The sequence below is a fragment of the Hippoglossus stenolepis genome, chromosome 21, assembly GCF_022539355.2.
Source record: "Hippoglossus stenolepis isolate QCI-W04-F060 chromosome 21, HSTE1.2, whole genome shotgun sequence".
Taxonomy (NCBI): domain Eukaryota; kingdom Metazoa; phylum Chordata; class Actinopteri; order Pleuronectiformes; family Pleuronectidae; genus Hippoglossus; species Hippoglossus stenolepis.
This window is the reverse complement of record NC_061503.1, coordinates 16,624,867-16,644,879: the sequence shown is the minus strand read 5'-3', so window position 1 is coordinate 16,644,879 and position 20,013 is coordinate 16,624,867. Positions and strand designations below refer to the sequence as shown.

The following is a 20,013-nucleotide window of genomic DNA, read 5'->3' as shown; positions in this document are numbered from 1 at the left end:
AATCATTTCCAACGACGTGATAATGTAATAATCCCCACAGATGGTGCTGTGACATAATGATTTTGATGAACGTCTGCTGATTCAGTGCTTGTAACTTCACGTCAGAAATGAAAATTACAGTTTAGAGAGCAAGTCTAAAGGTCGGGGGAAGCGTTTGACAGTTTTAGAAATATCTTTTTCATCTCTTGCCGAGAGTTAAATGAGAAGATTGATACCACACATTGTTTTCACTGCATTTGGACAAGAACTAGTCCAGTGCATGACTCTCTGTAAACAGCAACCATTCAGTTTTTGTATAGTTAACTAAATTAGATATAACGTGAATGAGGGAGTTTCAGAGCCGGGGTTATTGTGTCCTCCTGCTTCCAGTCTTTATGCTAAGCTAAGCTAAGCTCTGCTAACTGTGAGCTGGACGTATAATAGCTGTCACAATTACAATCCAGATTTAAGTGCATAGTATCACAGAACTTTTAGTAAAGGGAGAACTGCTATTCTCACAACTTCCAGGTTGTCTAGGAGGCGCTTGTGAGGTAAAAATTGGCCGAGGCCTATGGAGACGTGTCCCTAAAGCATATGTACGTCGTGTTTTCAACGTCACGCACCACAAGACACTTTGCAGTATTCTCGTTTTTTGGTTTCACGCGAGTCCGTCTCAGCTGTCAATCCTTACGTATCACCCTGTTTTTATAGCATCAAATAACTAATTGAAACCAAACTTTGGTCCATGTCCCATCTAGTAACAGGGAAGAGATGGGATTTGTGACCTATACTGCAGCCAGCCACCAGATGGCGATGAGGAGGCTTTGGCTTCACTTTTGGGGAGCTGTAATGTCATCCATCTTTACATACAGCCTATGTGTGGTATCAATCTCCTCATCAAACTCCTAATAGTGTCCACCTGTCCCTTTAATTCTTAAATCTTGGGGTTTCTTATTCCACCACCATTATGTCCGGCCTGAATGGCTTCAATTACACACTTGAACTCCTGCCTGTTGTGGAGTGTTGTGGATAAACAGGACTCTGGCCCTTTAAACCGCAGCAGGAGGTGGTGCTCTCCGGCACATGAGCAGGAGGAGGAGGAGGAGGAGGAGGGTGAGTCGGGGGTGAGGCTGGGAGGAGGAGGAGGAGGAGGAGGAGGGCCGCTTCATGCGCCACAGTAAACCGACGCTGGAGCTCCGACACGGCGGGCTGTCCTGCTCCAACTCCGCCGAGGAAACTTAACCTCCATTACTTTTTTCTTTACGACGCAGCAGCCGCTTCACCTGGAGTTTCACTGAGACTTCTCTTCCGCGTTCACGGAAAGTTCCCGGGAATATAAAGTGAAACTTTCCCTCCGCTTGGCGCGTGAAGGTAACGTTTCTCCATGTTGGACCTGTTCGTAGACTTGGGGCTGTGATATTCCGTTGTGTTAGTAGTCGTGTGCATAGTTGTGATGTGTGTGTGTGTGTCTCTCTCTGTGTGTGTGTGTGTGTGTGTGTGTGTGTGTGTGTGTGTGTGTGTGTGTGTGTGTGTGTGTGTGTGTGTGTGTGTGTGTGTGTGTGTGTGTGTGTGTGTGTGTGTGTGTGTGTGTGGTCAGACAACATGTAGGTTGAACGTGTGTGGAATCTGCATCTCATTTGAATGTCAAATCTGCTCGTGAGCCTGATAGTCTCCTCCAGCTCCTCTCTCAACAACAATGAGCCCCCTGGCGTCCCTGCATCATACTATGAAAGCCAGCACTTCACTTTAAAGGACCATATAACGGCAATAACTGTATTTACCTTCCACATCAAAGGACTAAATAACAACAAGAACACAAATCATCAAAGGCCAGAAGTAAATAGATACAATTTCACTTGTATACAATGTCAATATCCCCCATTGTGCTGAACAATTGATTCTTTGTTTCGGATTGTGCTCTGAAAGTCTCTGGTTCCGATTCACCTCTTTTTCGAAAGTGAGTCAACATTGTAAGTTGTTTTCACCCAGACATCCACTCTGGATCGTTGCCACGAACTTGTGCTGAGCTCCTCAAACTTTTTCTCTATTGTTGTGTCAGGGGATCTCTAAAGCATGTGAGCGTTAAATCAATGACCTGATTGGATTGTGCAAGAAACCCTGCTTTGTTTAATAAATAACGAATTTATGTAATGTTTTCAAGGCCAATGCCAAAAACCACAATGTGCACATGAAAGGAGTCATTAACTGGCTTAAATGGCAGCACAAGTAAACTATTCCAAATTTTAGATCCTCATTAGGAGTCCCCAAGTGTAAACAGGCCTCTAGACTTCAATCACTTGTAACTGGATTTAGTTTAGAGATACCTAGTGGAGAGAACTGGGTTACAGGCTCTGAGATAAGTGTCCCAAATATCTATGTTCAGCTGCAGGACAGGATGTGGTTTAATCAGAGCAGGCAGTTGGACTTGGAAGCATCAGATGTCTCTGCTTAGAGTTATTAACATTAATACTCATCACAATTAGGGAGCTACTGAGAGATGAAGGAAACTACATGACTCCCTTCACCTCATCCCTTGCTCCCCAACCCGTCCCGCTTCTGGTTTCCTCGGTGGGTGGCTCCTGTTGGTGTTTACGGACCTGGCACTTTGCCTCTCATGGTCATCATGCCTGATGAACTGGGTAATTTACTCCTAGAATTGCCACCGTGGCTGTATACCTGCCCGGCCTCATTCATCATGCTGTAACTGAAGGCCGCGGAGTGTGTACTTGACTTTAACTACGCTGACCATAAAGTGTGCAGGTCCGTTTTATAACAGTGGGTTTCATTTTTTTATCCCCCCTCACTCGGCATCAGCAATCAAAGCTGGGTTCTAGTTAAACTGTCAGACTGGGCAAAAATAGGAGGATGTATAGGAGGATGTAAAGGCTGGGCTCTGGTGTTGTTTTCGTACGTCTGTTGCCCTCTGACCTCCCCACACACACACACACACACACACACACACACACACACACACAACCACACCCTGACAACAGCCCTTAGGACAGTTTTCTTTTGCTTGATGAATCATTTACCCAACGCGGTGTTGGTCGCTCTGTAATAAAGGGAAATCCGGCAGTTGCTCGACTGACTAAGCACCTCGAAGTTGACTGGAGAGATTTATACCGAGGTCAGACTCCTGCCTCTTTTCGAGCCACTTTTCCTGGCGTTCTCTTGCTTTTCTGTGTCTTTTTTCCAGACACTAAAGTGGCGCAAGGCCTTTCTGCTCTTTCTCCATTACTTGCAAGGCAGATATCTCTCCATCAGGATCTATTGTGTGCACTGTACACTCAGAGGGGGAGTACGTGTGTGTCATCTCTGACTGTGCTTTTTAAAATATATTGCTATTTCAGTTGGCTCTGGAGGATACTGCCGCTGCGCAGTGAGGAAGCTGGCTACCTGCCCAACTCTGAACGCACTGAGGTCATTACAGTTTTATTCTGGAAAGACTGCGTGCCGGAGTGGGGGCAGGGGAGAGGCAGTTAGACTCATTTGCACTCGTGAAAACGCTAACTTCAGGCTGTTTCACACGCAGTCCGTTAAAAGTGGATAACGTTTTCCTTGTCGGTTATTTCATTAGGGTGCGTGTCGATGCCAGATTGTTAGGAAGTTTAATGGAGTGTAAATGCGCCACTTGTGTTTATGTGAGAGCAAAGCACACAGGCCTGTCAACGGCAGTCAGATGTGATAACCTACATTTGCATTCCATGTTGTTAATGCTTCCCATGCCTCAGGAAATGCCTTAGTAAATACTTTGTGGCCTCAGTAATCCACCCACCTTCACCCCAAGCTCCATAGGAGACCAAGAGGGAACGATGGGAGAATGTCTTGACATTTGGGTCGTCTGCATTGGTTTTGCTCCCAATTATATGGACTGTGCAAAAGGTCCCACGGTCGTCAGGGGTTTGGCTCAGGGAGGAATCTGTTTTTATGAATAATAGTTAGCGTGTTTTCTAAGGGTTGGTGATAATTGAGGAAGAAAGTTTGTTTTTTTTAGAATTTGATCACGTGTTATCAAATTCATTAAATATTATTGCATCACTGGCGTTTCAGTGCTTCCTGATATCTGTTGAAGTATTAATCACTTCAAAAGTGAAGGGGGTTGTCGTCTTTTTTTTCTGCTGTTGATTCTGGAAAAGCTTTGAGGCTCATGTTGAACTGGAGCTGTTTTCCCTCGAACAATTACAAGACTCACTCTGCTTGCAAAGAAAACAGAGAAATCATGCAGAGGATGTTTGAGTTAATCTTTGAACAGACTTTTTATGGAAAAATCTGACAATAAGTCAATGGCCTCAGGCGTTTAACACAGCATATATATATTTGAAGTTAAAGCAAGAGGGACAAATTCACCAGTCACTATCTGTACAACAGGATTTCTCTATAAATATATCCAATTCAGTCCCGTGGTTCCTTCAGGGTATTTCGACTTGCAAACCAGAATGTGACATGAGCCCTATGTTCACTCCTGCTCTGTAGAAAGTTTCTCTTGTGTCAAAAAGGTCAAGACTGTCCATTGTTTCCGAGCCAAACCTTCCTGAAAATCTTTCAACGGAAACCCCAGGCCCTTTACAATCCCATTTCACAACAAACGTATCATGGCTATTCCAAGAAGAAGGGGCCACGCTCTCTCTTTTTTTCTTTTGTGCAACAACCCGCATGCACTTGAAACTCCGTCACTCAGTTGTGTGCCTGTTTTGGTTACTGGTGTAGCACGGCGACTTCAACAGGAATTATTTTGCTAGTAGTAGCACTCCCATCTGAGGTCACTTCACTCGCTTGCTGCCAACACCTTAGACAGTTTGACTCATCGATTCCTTAAACATGTGCCTTGAAGTAACACTTAATACGGCTTATTTTTGCAGAACATCGCTGTCACTCCTACGGCACCTGTCACTGTTTACTTCCTGAGCTGCTTTGTTAAAAGCCGGTAAACCAGTTTTGATAATTATCACGTCGGAAGGTGAAGGCAGTTCCTGTGATCTATCATAGGGAGGCACACCTGTCCTACTTACAGAAAAATGACACAGTCCATGATCATACAGACATGTTGAAAGGAAATTTGGGTTCTTTTTCAGACTTAAGGGTTTTTGGAAAGCTATAGGAAGCTTGAACTGATCAAAGTTGTTCTTATCGTAGGAGAACTTCCTGCTGATCCTACAGTAAATCGTCAATAGTCTTAAAAAACTAAAATATGTTAAGTTATTAACCTGAAATTCTGTTTTCCCAGAAACTTTCCTCTTAAGTAGCACATTATATTCTTATCTCCCTATGTGATAAATTGTATTATAATAGCTGATAATAATCCAGAAATTGAATATAATATGTTTAATTGTGTAAATAGAACTTTTCTTAGTTCTAACAATAGAGTGCAGCTCCATCGCCTGAAGCAGAACGTCTATGGAATACAGTTATTCTTTTATGAATGAGTTAAGTTTCAACCTCTTACCTGTTGTCACTGAGTCAATATCACTTTAACCAGCAGAACTTTGGTTGCTATACTACATGTTGACTTGACTGCTCCATGTGTTAACAGCACATATGGTAGGTGGCGTGCAGCTGGCCGTCCTGGTCCCAGCGTTGCCCTGTTTACAGTCCAGCGAGTCCTCATTATTCTGTGGGACAGAGAAACAGGTGGTTCCTCTCTCGAGCGCACTGAAAAGACAAAGGAGGGCTGTCGGCGTAACCGGTGGTCACCTCTGTGCTCACAAGATGACAAATTCATGCCGGGGGAAACTAGTTCAGGAGACGGGAACGGTCACATGAACTGTTTGTGCGCTCTTATCGCCGCTGTCTGGTGACGACCCTGTAGGTTTCCTCATGAATAAAGACTCTTTTCTGTGCAGGCCACCAGAGGACGTTTCCAGGTCAGCTATCCAGTGCTGTGAAGGGACTATGGTGACGGGTTATAATACCTGGACAGATAAGCATCTCAGGCCTTTGTGGGTTTTGTATTAAATGAATCACTGTAAATAGTGGGTGACATTCATGTGGGTCACCTTTTGAGACCCATCTCCTGTGTGTACGTGAGTGTGTCCTTGCGTGCATTTTCCTATCTTCCTATCTACCCACATGTGTGTTGTGTTGTTTGGGTGTGCCAGAAGGGTTTGGTTCTCGTCGGCCTCTGTATCACTTTGTTTTTTTTGTTCTTACTCGTCCATTGTCCTTTGTGAGACGTGAGAAACTTTGGCTGCCATTAGGGAACCAACAGGGTGTGTTGTAAGTGTGTGTGTGTGTTTTTTTAACTGCATGTTAGTGACTTGCGAGTAGAGGCCAACTTTTTCTGAAGACCCTTGAACCTATTTAATGCACTTGAACCGGGAGCCGTTGATAGACTTTAAACTTATTGTGTACACACACACACACACACACACACACACACACACACACACACACACACACACACACGGTTTAGGTTTATATACATATTTGTTAACACTGATTTATCGGCCTCCCTAATAAAAATGTTTTGCTTGCTCGTTTACAGGAAATCAAATACGTTGCCAAATCAAAGCACCACATGAAACGTAAAGGCCGTCTTTAAGAAAACCAAATCTGAGAAAGATGATACTGACAATACTTCAGAAGTGTCAGGATATGGCTCTTTTATCATGTGGCCAACAAATCTTCAGGTTTCAGAATAGCCACGTATTACACAACGTCTTATTTATGTATTCATCGAGACATGTTTTGTCGTTGTTGCTGCTTTATGATGATCTGTTTTCCATGCTTTTGAGTTGCTTGTTCTATCTATGATGTTCAGTCCAACATCTGAAGATCATTCTTTACAGTTGACAAGCTGGAAACAGAATCATTAATATTTTTGGGTTTGTTTTCCAAGTTGTTTTTAAGCCCCCCTCTGAAACACTTGGTTTTACGTCCCGTCTCTTTAAAGCCCAGCCTGCTCTGATTGGCCAGCTGTCCCACTTTGGTGTGATTGGTCATCTGCTTCCAGCTCATGTAGGAACAAATATGAACTCTACCTTCGTTTGTTAGGGGTCGTGCCAGAATAGCCGCTAGTCATGCATTAGGAAAATGCACTTCTGTGATGTCTTGACGTCACAATGCCCCGGATGTATCGTCTGGACCACTGAAGGGTTTTCTTTTGTGCAGAGACGCTCACATTACCACAAACTTGAGGCCTTTTAGCTTTGCAGAACTTCTATATAACCCACTGGAGGAAATCATGTCTCCTTTAGTTTAGCATGAACTTATCCGTCATGTGCATTTAGCCCATATAACATCAGCTGACTGGCTGATCAGTCCTTGTGTGCTTACTCCGACGTCCCTGGAGAGTCACTGAAGGAAGCTCTAACCAGATCACAGTGGATGTCGGTGAAACAACCGAGGACACAATTACGTTAACGAGGTGCTTCAGGAGCCGTGTACATGCATCAGTCTTTATCTCTCCGTCCTGCTCTGGGATTTTTCACCTCGTCCACTGTTGTGAAATTCTATTGTCGGGCTGGAGCGGCCATGTTTGTTCATCGCTCTGTGTTCCCTTTAGTCAGCTACTGTTTTGTTGTGTGCAGTCTATGTCACCGAAGTTAACACCACGGGGATGAAGCTGTTCAGTGTGTCGACTTCAGCCGGGAGGATGCTGATAAAACGTTTTTTTTAAAGTCCAGGAGATGTTGGAGAAAACGGTCACTTATCCTTCTGTCACACTGAGAAGCCTCCTGCTGATTTTACCAACGTTTGTGTGTGTGTGTGTGTGTGTGTGTGTGTGTGTGTGTGTGTGTGTGTGTGTGTGTGTGTGTGTGTGTGTGTGTGTGTGTGTGTGTGTGTGTGTGTGTGTGTGTAGGAGTGTGTGTGTGTAGGAGTGTGTGTGTGTAGACTTTGTCACACTGGCATCGGCTCACAATTTTAGTAATTTGGCATATTTCCTCTCTCCAAGGTCAGTGCAAGCTAACTGTCACGGCGGCTACTGTAACAGGGCATTCTGTTTTCCCTTATTGTTTTTATTTTGGTGCAATCCTCGGTGGAAATTCTGCCTTGTTCCGTCGTCCAGCAGCTATTGGACGGTTGATTCAACCACTTGGCTCCGATCCGGCCCTCTGGTACCAGGCGTGACTGCTGCCTGCTTGCGAGAGACTGATGGGACGGGGATTTCAGTGATTAATTAGACGTGCACTCTCATGTACACGCCCTCACACACACACGCACAGCACAGTACAATCCCTCCACTGTAGGCGTAATAAGGGTTGGGGTACATTTCATGCAGGACACGGTGAAAGAACGTCTGTCACTGTGCTGGCATGACCGCGTGAATCCAACACCCTTCGCTGCCCCTCTGAGGGCGTGTTTCTCTTTAGTGCCTCCATCTGTGCCTCTCCTTTTGCAGAAGTCCCTGCGGTAGTGTTGCCTGTGAAAGGCCGTGCCCCCCCCTCACATTTTTTTACCCAGGGTATTATTCATGCATTGGGAGGAGGAGTTTTTCCAAAACAAACTCTCAGGCGACTTGTTTTGGGCTCATTTCATAATCAAGAGACATGTTCATTATCTGTCTGTTTGGTTTTTGGCCCGGCTTCCTCTCATCCCTCTCTGGCTGGAGCGCAGCATGGCAGCCCACCCAGTATCTGACAAAACACTTTGTCCAGCCATGCAGGAGCAGCAGCTTTATAAAAGGCCACTTTGACTGGAAACAGAGAACGCGTTTGGAAGCTTGTCTTCTGTTTCTGGATGTCAGGATTTGGACAGATTAAAACCAAACGCCCGACGGGGTCACGTGGGAATCGTGTCACAGGGTGAACCGGGGTCATAACAGCAGCTTTTTCAACACATCGACAGGGATAGAAGGTGGATTTCTGAGTCACACCGAGGAGGAAGGGGAGGTGATGGCTGGTTGGGAGGTTGGCTGGATTTTGTGTTTTCAGATGCAGGGCCGTGTGGTGTTTGCTGCCCTGAGCTCCTGCCTCACAGCGCAGAGGGCTGGTCCAGGCTTGCTGGTTTTATTTGCTAACGCTGAACACGCTGCCCTTAATCCTCCTGTGGGTTTGTTGCTGTGTGTGCGGCCCTGGGGCCCGGGAGGTTGATACACTACACTTTACAAACACACACACACACACAGAGGGACTGTAGTACTTGGGTCCTGCTGATGAAGGTATATTTCCCCAACTCAGCTGTTTGAACTTGTCCAAAGCCGTTTTATATGAACATGAGTTTTCAGTTTGAAAAAAACGGTGCACAACCTGAAACTTGTGCATGTTTCTGGTTTGTTGAATCTGTTTTATCTCTAACATCTTAGAATGTAAATGTGCAAAACCTTCCCATATTTGAATATTTGCACGGCTGCTGAAATTCTCTTAAAATACACTTTTCCATGGCGTCCTGCTACCAGCCTCTGTCTGTGCTGCTTCATTAGAACCTGCTTGAATAGCGTAGATTCAGGACATAATTGTGACATAATGGTGGCAGCCCCCCCCACAGGATCTATACTTTATTGTTACCCTTTAAATTAGGTTTATTTTCAGCATTTGTGTTGCATACCGATTGGGAAAGAACTGGTTAGAAGCTTCTTCAATTCCTAAATGCTTTAGGGAGCAGAGATTAATTTAATAGTGCCCGTGTGGCATGTGAGGACAAGCCCAGTGACAGCACCTCCTGCTAATTACGGTTTTATACAGGCCCGGAGGAGATTTAATCTGAAACAAATAATGTTTCTCACCAAAAAACAACATAATCCTTTTTAAAAACTAAAAAAACATGCAGTTTCTAAACTACCGTTGTCTGGAGATTTAGTACAAAACTATATACTGATAACTCATCAATAATATTGCTATAATTCATTGAGGAATGATGTGAGTTGTAGAAGGAGATCATGGTTGAATATTCATGCTGTTATTCTTGAAGCTTGTTTTAGTCCCGTGTCTCTGTCTTTCTTTATCTTTGATTGTTGCAGCGATGAACAAAGACTAAATGAGCTCCACATGGTCACTACCTGTCAAAAGCTCCACAAGATACCTTTTTAATGAGCTTAGCTGATTCATTCATTAGAGAAGCAAACCTGGTTATGGTGGTGATGACGGCCCCACTTCACTAGAGGGCTCCGGGAAATGTCTGGAGCGATTGAGACATTTGTGTTCTCTGGAAAATGTCTGAAAAATGTCCGGCTTTCGGTGTGCACGACTGAAAACAGTCAAGAGTTTCACTTGTGTGAAATGCAGCAGGTATGTTCCTTGACACATGGGCGGCGAGGCCAAGCACCATATCTCTCCTAATGTTCACATCCCTTTGTCAGTTTCTGTTGAGGATATTTCTGCCATTTGTCACGGAGGTTTAGCCTTGGAGCTATGTGACCAGATATGAAGTTGAACGGGAAGAACCGGTTCCTGGTGTCGCAGACGGAAAATAAGGTAGAAGATTAACTGCACCGCGTTATTGTTGCTTGGAAACTGATCAGTGCACTGTTATGAAAGTTTAATGTTACTGTATGAGCCACACATTCCTAGATCTTCAGATTCGAGTGTTTCAGGTGAGAGTGAAGCAAGGGTGAGGTTATTGTGTATTAACTACGCAGTGAGTTAAGGACAGTGTGTTGGACTGGAGGGGACATTCAGACACTTGAGCTGCTTTCACACATGCACTGGACTCTGTAGATCCTCTGTGTTTTCTCCGAAGGGGGTGCATGTGTGAACGCAAATGTCCGAGTGAGACGCTCCGCAGTTTCTACCGACTTTATCCCCCTGACCTAGTATAGTGGTCGTAGAAATCTTCGTCTCTGTCTCCTACATGTGTGTCACGTGCTTTTTCACCAGGAGATATTTGTTGTCGTCTGTTGGAAGTGTCATCACCCCACCCCCCAGCCCCCCCGACTCCCTCGCTGCGAATCCAGCAGGGGATTCCCAGAATCTGCAGAGGCTCTCGCTATGACATCTTGCGTTCACACATGCGACCCCTTCTGAGAAAATACAGAGGCTCTCTGGAGTTCAGTGCACGTCAAAGGGACAACTACCACAATAAATCATGGTGGGGCAGCGTAGCCGATAGTTAAAGAGAGAGAGACAACCATAGGACACAGGGAAGACATTTTAACAGGGGTGCAACAGTTTGACGAGAGACTTTGCTCGACTCCTTCTTAAGAGGTTTATTATTATCACGATCTCCTGCAACGTCGCCATATTTGTTGTTGTCAGAAACACTCGACTCTGTGCTGCCCTCTAGATGATGTTTTGCTCGACCACGCTAACGTAAAGGACGTGGGCATGGACGTTTACACGCTTATTTTCATACGTAAAGGCAGCATAAATACACCTTAAAACTATTTTCCCTCTGTGCTTCTGCGATGGACTGGGGCAAAGGATTGCATGACGATACCGGGGGGGGAAGAGTATCATATTATTTCAGTGTTTTTGAAACCACCCGCCTCCTCACCCCCCCGTGGGAATCAGATTTTTTTTGGCTTCAGCCTTCGGGCCCTTGCAAATTAAGTTTGCCGACCTTTTTTGTCAGAGTTTAGAACTTTCCATTCTTATGCAGGCCCATTGATTAATTGATTAGCAGTGTCATAGATCCCGCTGGGTAACTCGTATATTCATTTGCATATCAATGTTGCTGACAATGGGAGAGAACAATGGAGGAGCTTCAGGCTAGTTCAAGGTTAAACAAAGCAGGACTTTTCTTACTGCTCACACAGCAGAGTCTCTGTGTTCAACGTTAGGACTTTAAAATGGACGACTGGGGACTTTCACCATGACAGGCCAAGAGTTTTATGTAGTGAAATATGCTAACACGACTTTCCTGTCAAACTATTGTTTACATGCACCTTTTTTTTAAATGACTAAATTGACATTTTATTCTGTAGATATCAAATTAACCTGCCAGGCAGTAATTGCACTCTCTCTTTCTAAGTTTACCCGACTCTGTGTAACATTTGCATGGCAGCATCCACCTTGTTAATAAATGATCGACTCTTTTTCTGTCTCTTGTTTTAAAAAATTTAAATGCAGCCAAAAATAAAAAGCCAGAAACTCTTGCAGCCTGTGCCTGATGGTGTAACTTGGCAGCAGGCGAGCCGTGATTGGATGGGCCGTCCAAAGCCTCTTTGCTCTGTTCATTGAGTAGAAGGAGACAAAGTGGAATGGGATAGCCGAGGACTGTGTGGCGCCTGTGATCCGCGGGATTACAAGAGCGAGACTGAGCGCTGATGAGCACGCCGGTTGTTATGTCATTCTGCGCGCATCAGTCTTCCGGCGACATGAGATGCTCTTAATCATTCATGGCCCTGTCACCACTTGTCTCAGTTTGAGCCGGAGTCATGTGGCACGTTGAGCGCTCGGTTACATAAAGGCTTCGTCACTGGCTGGCACAGTGACTGAGGCAAAACAAGGGAGATGATGCTTCACCTCGCTGCGTGTGTACTTAGTGCTCCCAACACAAACAGGTTACATGTTGTGTTGCTCGCTGTGGTCACGGTTGTGTGACCTGTTTGTCTGTTTAGCCCAGCGAGCCTGTAAAAATTGTGCTGAGGGGGCATTTTTGCAGCGAGCTGAACTGGGAGGGTGTGAGCTATATGGGTGCAACAGGCCAGACTGGAAACCCTGGTCATCATGATGACTTTGGCAGAATTTATAACCCAGGACAGAGAGAAGTTCTCTATTTGTTAACACACTTAAGTGAAAGAACTTTTATTTATTCATAATAACTCACCCTGTACATTATCACTCATACAATTACAAAAATCAGTTTTTATACCACTCCACATTGCAGCTATTTTGATAATTGATCAATGAATAGCGATACGTTGGAGGACCTGTCCTTTGCACAGCATGTAATTGTTATTAGTGTATTTTTTATTATTTAGAATCTGGTCAGGTGTTGGATTGAAAAGATATAAACAGCAGAGGCTTGAGTAGATGTTAGTGCTTCTCATTGATTTGGTGAAACATGGTTAGATTTTCCTTGTTTCTTCCTTATGTGAAAGAGCTTTTATCATTATTAACATTAACTCTAAGGCCTTTTAAAATAATCTCTAAAACTGTATTTTTGAAATGACACAATGCAAGTGACACTTTCATTCTCCATGATTTATCTCTTTTAAAAGTACTGAAAGGCTAGAACTGAGTAGGACGGGACTGCCTGCAGGTCATACTTCATCTTTTGTCATGCCCACAATAATGGGGTCCTGATGATCCTGGGGGTTGAAACTATTCCTCATCAAACACAAGGGGCCCCTACAGACATAAAATGGGCCATTTCCTAGAATGACTTAAGGTGTGAGGTTTGCACCTTTTTGATATTTGAGCCCCCACTGACATCTTTTATGCCCAGGTTGAATGTCTTCAAGTGACACAGTACATCAAAAGCATTCCCCCCCTCAGCCATGCAGCACTGTCTCAATTGTCTTCTTGCCCCGCATGTGACCACCAGGAAGGGTTAATCCATCTGAATGAGCGGATCTCTCCATGTAGGGGATGAAATCATTCTCTCCGTGTCTCCGTCAGGCTTAAAAAACAGGAAGCTTGCTCGGTAGCCCGGCGCTCGGCTCTTGCGTTGCCATAGAGAAATACAAAACTGTGATCAGTGGGGAGTGACGTATCAGCTGGTGAGTTGTCTTGAGTGGTCAGTCACACATTCAGCAGCCTTTTGTGCAGCAGTTCTAATTGGCAACCACTCGGGGGCATAAAAAAAAGATGACGGCAGCTAATGGGTAGACCGTACTTCACCAGCTCTGAGTGCCACTCACAGGGACTTCAGTGGCATTTGTTTCTTCTAAGCTATAATCTTGATGTAAGGACCAGAGAGCGGCTCGCAATTTGATGTACAAGCCCCGAGAGAACACCGACGAGTCCCACCCCAACACGGCGTTCACGTAGATAAGCCCGGCCAGCACGACTGACCCCGACCAGAACCTGAATACTTCCCAGTGCAGCCCCCGCCACCCCATTAGCAACCACCAGAACCGCTGAAGACATCTTGAATGAAGTTGTTGAATATAGATGGATAGAAAAAAGTCTTAGCTGTGGACAGAGTTCATTTCTCTTCACGGATGATCTGAGGAGCCAACAAAAAGCAGCAGTAGCATTTTTCCTCCATCTATCAAACCCCCACTCCCCCTCTCTGTTCCCTCTAGTGCTACAGTTGCCTTTCCAATTGAATGGCTTCTTGTCAGTGATGCACATGTTTTCATGGGTGACGTTGCTTCGGAATATTGTTGAGTGAAGCTCCCATTCATTCACGAGGGCAGGGAGGGGGTTACGCATACAGGCCTTAGCAGCGTGGGTTTGAAACTACTGAGAATGATGGGACTTCTGTCTGGCTGAAACAATTGAAGCCCTTGTTAATGTCAGTAACACGTGGGGGCCGGTGGACTGCAGCACGCACATAAGTGGGTGTTTTTAAATCGCTTCTCTATTCGATTCTGTTTTGAGATCATGTTCCGAGGTTCGCGTCAGCGGTGACTTGAGGACAGTTTGGTCTCAAGAGCTGAAAATGTCTCCGGATTATCATCTTGTTGAGTCACAGATACTGAAGGAAAGAACAAAGTGACCGGAGTTTAATCAAGAGCACCCTGTTGTCTTCGTATTACAAAAAATAGAGACACGGTGATAAACTGAGGCAGCAGTAGACAAAACAAAAATATTCTGCTGGTGGGGATCAAATGTCGCCTTCAAGGTTTTACAGTGAAAGGTCCAGAAATCAGGGGGAAAACGGATACGTAGGAGTGGAAGTCGATCCCCGCTGGAGAAATGCTGTAGCTCTTCATTCTTTTATGCCTGCCAGCTTGAACTGCTCCAGCTCCCAGTATCCTGTGTCTTGGTGGTTATGTAACAGCGAGGGGCCTAAATGGGAACTAAAGCACAGCAGTGATCGCAGACACCACAGCCACTTGGAAAACTGAAATGTGACAGCACAGCAGCCCATAGAGGAAGGATTGTACCAGGGGATTTGAATGGGAGCCTATTTTTTCCTCTGTAAACTTTGCTGGAGTTATTATAACCGGCTCACAGTGAGGTGAAGGTGCTGTGAACTTTATACCAGAAAGATTTTCTTTACCATTACATAAGGCCTTCAGAGTTCAGGATGTAAAGCTTTTGCTCGTTTCCAACCACTCGAGCGAGGCTTCACTCTGAAGACCTTGCAAAGGAAAAAGCTTCCATACAGATGCAGATCAGGATGGAGGAAGTCCTGTGTCCGTGATAGTGAATAGACTTCTCTCTGCAGAGAAGTATTTAAAGTGATGTGCATGTTTCCACATTGTCTGCCAAGGTGCAACTGATTTACATCGGTGCTAATGTTCCTCCTTTCTTCTTCATAGGTCGATCCAACTGTGGAATGAAATCCGAGCTCGAGGACCAGAATGGCTGCCCACATTAAACACCTGGAATTATACTTGCTTTGACAACATCTCACACAACCGCCAAAAAAACTCTCTGAACTCTCCCGTGCACCTTCACAACCTGGTTTGACTTCTGCCTGCAAGCGAGAGGCTGCCATCATGCCTATTCTCAAGCAGCTGGTGCACAACTCCAGCCAATCGAAGCGGCGGTCTCGGGCCGACCTGACCGCCGAGATGATTAGCGCTCCCCTGGGGGACTTCCGCCACACGATGCACGTGGGCAGAGGGGGCGACGCCTTCGGGGACACTTCGTTTCTTAGCACCCGATCGGGGGAACCTCCGAGGGAGCCAGAGACGAAGCAGAGCTCCCCGGGGCCCAAACCGGGGTTGCTGTCCCGCACCTTCAGAAGCAGCAAGCGCTCTCAGTCAGTAAACAGAGGAGACAAGTACGAATACAATACGATGGCTCCCTCCGGTGGCTCATCCAACTATGTGAAAAACGCCATATCCTTACCTTACCTCAACGAGGAGGACACGAACAGAAGCAACCACCTGACGAAGAGCGTTTCTTCCAGCCCCATGAAGAAGCTCACAGAGATCGACAGCAAGCCGAGTAACGGAGCAGCAGCGATGGCGACGCTCGATGCGGAGTTTGATGAGCGTAACTTTGGCGAACTCACAGATTTGCCTCCATCCATGCCCAGGGGAGGCGGCATGAAGCACGCAGAGTCTATGATGTCCTTCCACATCGACTTGGGGCCCTCCATGCTCGGGGATATCTTGAGCGTGATGGAAAAGAAAGGCTGGGAGGAGGACGACCTCGGCTACGAGGAAGGCAAGAGCAGCGAGGGCCGTGCATCGCCCTCCCTCATACCCCACATCGATGATGATGATGTGGAGGAGCAGGCCCCTGCGAGGCCACCCCGCAGCATGTACCAGCAGAAGGCCGTGGTGGACCCCTACACCCCGGAGCTACAAACCAGGAGCAACCACCACAACATGGATAGCTGCTCTGTGTCCAGCGCCGGCTCGGCCACAGAGGAGAAAGCTCAGTACCACATCCACGACGGCGACACGGACAGTGCAAAGTACAGTTCGCCACGCGGGGAGGAGGACAGAGATTTCACCTTCATGGACGACGAAGATGATGATGAGATCCGAGTGTAGACGAAGCTGCTCTGGCCAAACAGAGTTTTCCAATGACACTAATTGAGACGACGAGGTGTCGGGGCAATGACGAGCTGGGAAAAGGCAGGGGAAGGATTTGGAAGCAGGGCCACATCTGTTTTAAGCTTCTCGTAGAAACTCTGCACACTTTGTCAACGTCATAAATAAAACCAATTAAGCCTTATTCACTGTGCTGTAGCAAGGAGATGTGAGCGGAGTGCACGCTGAGAGTGCAGACAGACTGGGTCACTAAGTTGCACTCTCCAAACTTCTGGGTTTGTTGATTGTTGCAGTTTTTTTGCACCATCAAACCCTGGACTATTATTATTATTATTATTATTATTATTATTGCAAAATTCGTTTTTTAAAAAACAAACCGGCTTCTGTCGTTGAACTCTGTCATGTAAACTCTCAACTGTGCATCTGCAAAGAGGAAAGAAACCAGCGAGCTGCTGGTTATGAGCTTCAGACTCGTTTAAAGAAGTAAAGGGTAACCACGAGGTTGGAGAAGTGTAAACCCAGCTGTCAATCACATGGATATCACATTGGGAGCGTGATGTGTGAGATGAGCTGACGGACGTGCGGGGGTCACACTCTCACTGTGGATCTGTTCTACACATTCTGAGGGAAACGGCGAGAAGTGAAACTCCTGATGTCTTTGTAATCGCTGCGTGTGGGAGTGATCACGAAGCTTCATTTGCCAAGAACAATATTTTGGCATAGACACTAAATAGAGAAAGTTGTGATTACTTTTGTTCTCGTCTGAATTAATGGGAGGATTTCTGCCTTTTTGTTTTTTACTATATTTTATGTACATATAGTATCTGGAGGTCGGTCTTCACAGTAGCTTGTTGTATTTGAGGTAGTTTATCATTTTGCGGCTGTTTTCTTTGGCAACTTCTTCGTATTTATTCATTAACTCTCACAAGGGATGGATCAGTCTTAACGTGCACTGCTAGGTCTTAAAACTTTTGATTACAGCTTTTTTCCGATGAGATTAATTTCTTACAGAAACGTGACGGTACCACACAGGGAGAGTCGGCTTGTTTGCATCCACCAGGGGACTTAACGGCGAGGACTAAACGCATCACTTCTGCAATCGCTATCATGCTAAAGCTGCATTAGTTGATAATAGATTAAGGAAATCACTCCATGGGGAGTGTCTGCATTTTTTAATTTGCAAAAAAAACAATAAGAATTGTCAGAAGAGTTTTGTACGTGTTGTGTGTCCTGTGCTAAAAACAGGACAGAGGTGGAGATTGTGGGGAAGCTGTGTGTGTGTGTGTGTCGCGTCTGTGTCGTCACATTGAAGTTGGTCGGATTAGCAGGTCGGCAGAGAGACGTAGGAGATGTTTTGTAAAGGAGTCGATGCAGTAGAAACAGGGTCAAACTGTCCAGCTACACATCCTGTCTTATTCGCCACGTGTCCACGTTTGTCTCCGAGGGCAGAGGGAGGACGCCGCAGCATGAGCAGACACTTATCAGAGAGCAGCTACTTAACAGTTCGGGCATCAGGTGTGACCTCGACACGTGATGATAACCACACTCCTCCAAACAACCCGAATCACACAGTGGGACGAGATGATTAAATCAACCAATCATCTGGCCTTTCCCGGTCTTACTCATTAAATGTGTGAGATTATCGGCCCCCCCCACCAGCTGGAACCGGCCCAGGAACAGCAGGGTCAGGAGCAGACAGGTGGGCAGCTGGTTCTTTTTGGGTGTTTTAGTTGTTTTTTGTACAGCGCCGGCTCGTTCAGCCGTCTCCTCCGGGTTCCCCCTCAGTTATAAATTAGGCCGAACGAGGCGTACGTGTCCTTTTTTTTTTCCGTGTCCGTGATTAATGTCTGACCTTTTTTATTTTGTGTTAGAAAGCTAATTGCCACGTTTGAAAAATGGGAGCATTGGATTTCCTGTTGTGGCGCTGACGCCAGGGGGGCGTGTCCGCAGAATCCGGATGCCAAGCTTTTTCTGCCTCTGGGTTCTTTTCTCTTTTTTTCCTACATGAACAGGTTGTGAGAAGATGTGAGATGAAAAGCAACCTGGAGGAAATTTGCCAAGTATGTTCTAGCCATGTTTTTTCGGCTGACGTTAGGAGGTTTTTTTCGTTTCTGTGTAGATTATATGCAGTATGATTTGAGTCAGGTCGCTTCAGGGGCCAAATGACAGCTGTCTTTTTACTTCCTTTTGGATCCATTGTGTAATATGTGGTTCGTGGAGCAGCTGCAATCCTTCACACAAATAAAAAAGAACCAACAGAATCGCTCCCTGTCCGCCGCCGTCTTAATCAAATCATGTAAATACAAGTTGTGCCATTGATTATTACAGAAAACAATCTTTGCCATCAGCGGACTTTGTGGTACGAGTGTGGGAACCGGACGAATGTTAGTGGCTTTGACACTAAACTGCATCTGTGGCCAAATCGTATTTGCACATTTAAGAAAAAATTCCAATTTTTAATAGCGAATTATTGCAAAGTCTGAAGTATTACTCTGAAATACTGTCTTGCGAGTGTCTCAACTTTCTGGCGTTTTCCGTGTGTCTCTGTGGGAAACGCCTCAGTTAAACAGAAGAAACCATATAAAGGAATTTGCAAATACATTCTGCCCCAGGTCGGCTTTAAAGTTTCCCGGAATCCCAACAGCTGCGGGTTTGGTGTGCGGCAAAAAAAAAAAAAAGATAAGGACTGTAAGAAACAACTGGCTCAAAGTTCAGCTGTAGAATGTGTTTCCTTTTTTTTTCTATTCAGTGGCTGTAGTGTTATGCCAAGTATGTACTGTTTTCTCTTTCTACTCCTCACTCTGGTTTTACAGTATATTAATATATTTACTTTTCTCACTCTCCTTTTCTTTGAAATAACAGCTATATTTTTCAATAAAAAGAGAAAGCTGGTAATCTTTAACTAAGGCTCCGCTGGTTTTTTTTGCTTCATTTCTATAGGTGCAGTCCCGAGGAGGCCGCCTCATTTTCAAACTCCACACGATTCCATTCAGATTCTGCTTCTAAAAAAAAAAAAGGGAGAGTGCTCACTTAAACCTGACCTTGGAGTCGACCCCGAGAAGTTTTCAGTGAGGGAGCTGCCGAGAGAGTTGCAGCCACATCGACAGTTTAACAGTCACCCACTCAAAGTGGAGGATTCTACATAAATAACCCTGAAATGAAAGATAAAACCTTGTGGAACAGATTTCACACCACGGACAAGATGAGTCTTGTGTGAGCTACTGTAAGTGGAGCCCTCCGGTCTGACGCTGATTTTTAATACGCCGCACAGCTCGGTTGATAAAATATGAAAACACTTACAACAATGACACGCCGTGAACCCTGCGAGAGTTCCGTAAGATTAAAGAAACCGTCCAAACTTTGACTCAATTCATTTTGTGTCTGCGAGGAAGGAAGCGGTGGATACATTTCTTAAATAATGCATCAGAGATGAATCAAGAGATCTGCCGTGTGAAGGCCGTAAGGATCTGTAATAACATCCAGTATCAGCTCCATTATTCCAATATTGAAGCACATGTACTCAAGCACTGCACCTCGATACATCTACGTGACAATTTCCATTTCATACCAGACTCCACTTGTTCAACGGGGCAGGA

At 45.4% G+C, this 20,013-nt stretch overlaps 1 protein-coding gene across 1 annotated transcript; it reads left to right on the top strand.

Moving 5' to 3' along the window:
• Positions 1 to 1,098: 1,098 nt before the first annotated feature.
• Positions 1,099 to 19,319, top strand: cdc42ep4b (CDC42 effector protein (Rho GTPase binding) 4b). The gene is made up of 2 exons (XM_035144862.2): positions 1,099 to 1,350; positions 15,230 to 19,319. Exon 2 carries the CDS (start codon positions 15,410 to 15,412, stop codon positions 16,415 to 16,417), a length of 1,008 nt encoding a protein of 335 aa, XP_035000753.1. The 5' UTR covers positions 1,099 to 1,350; positions 15,230 to 15,409; the 3' UTR covers positions 16,418 to 19,319.
• The last annotated feature ends 694 nt before the right edge of the window (positions 19,320 to 20,013 follow it).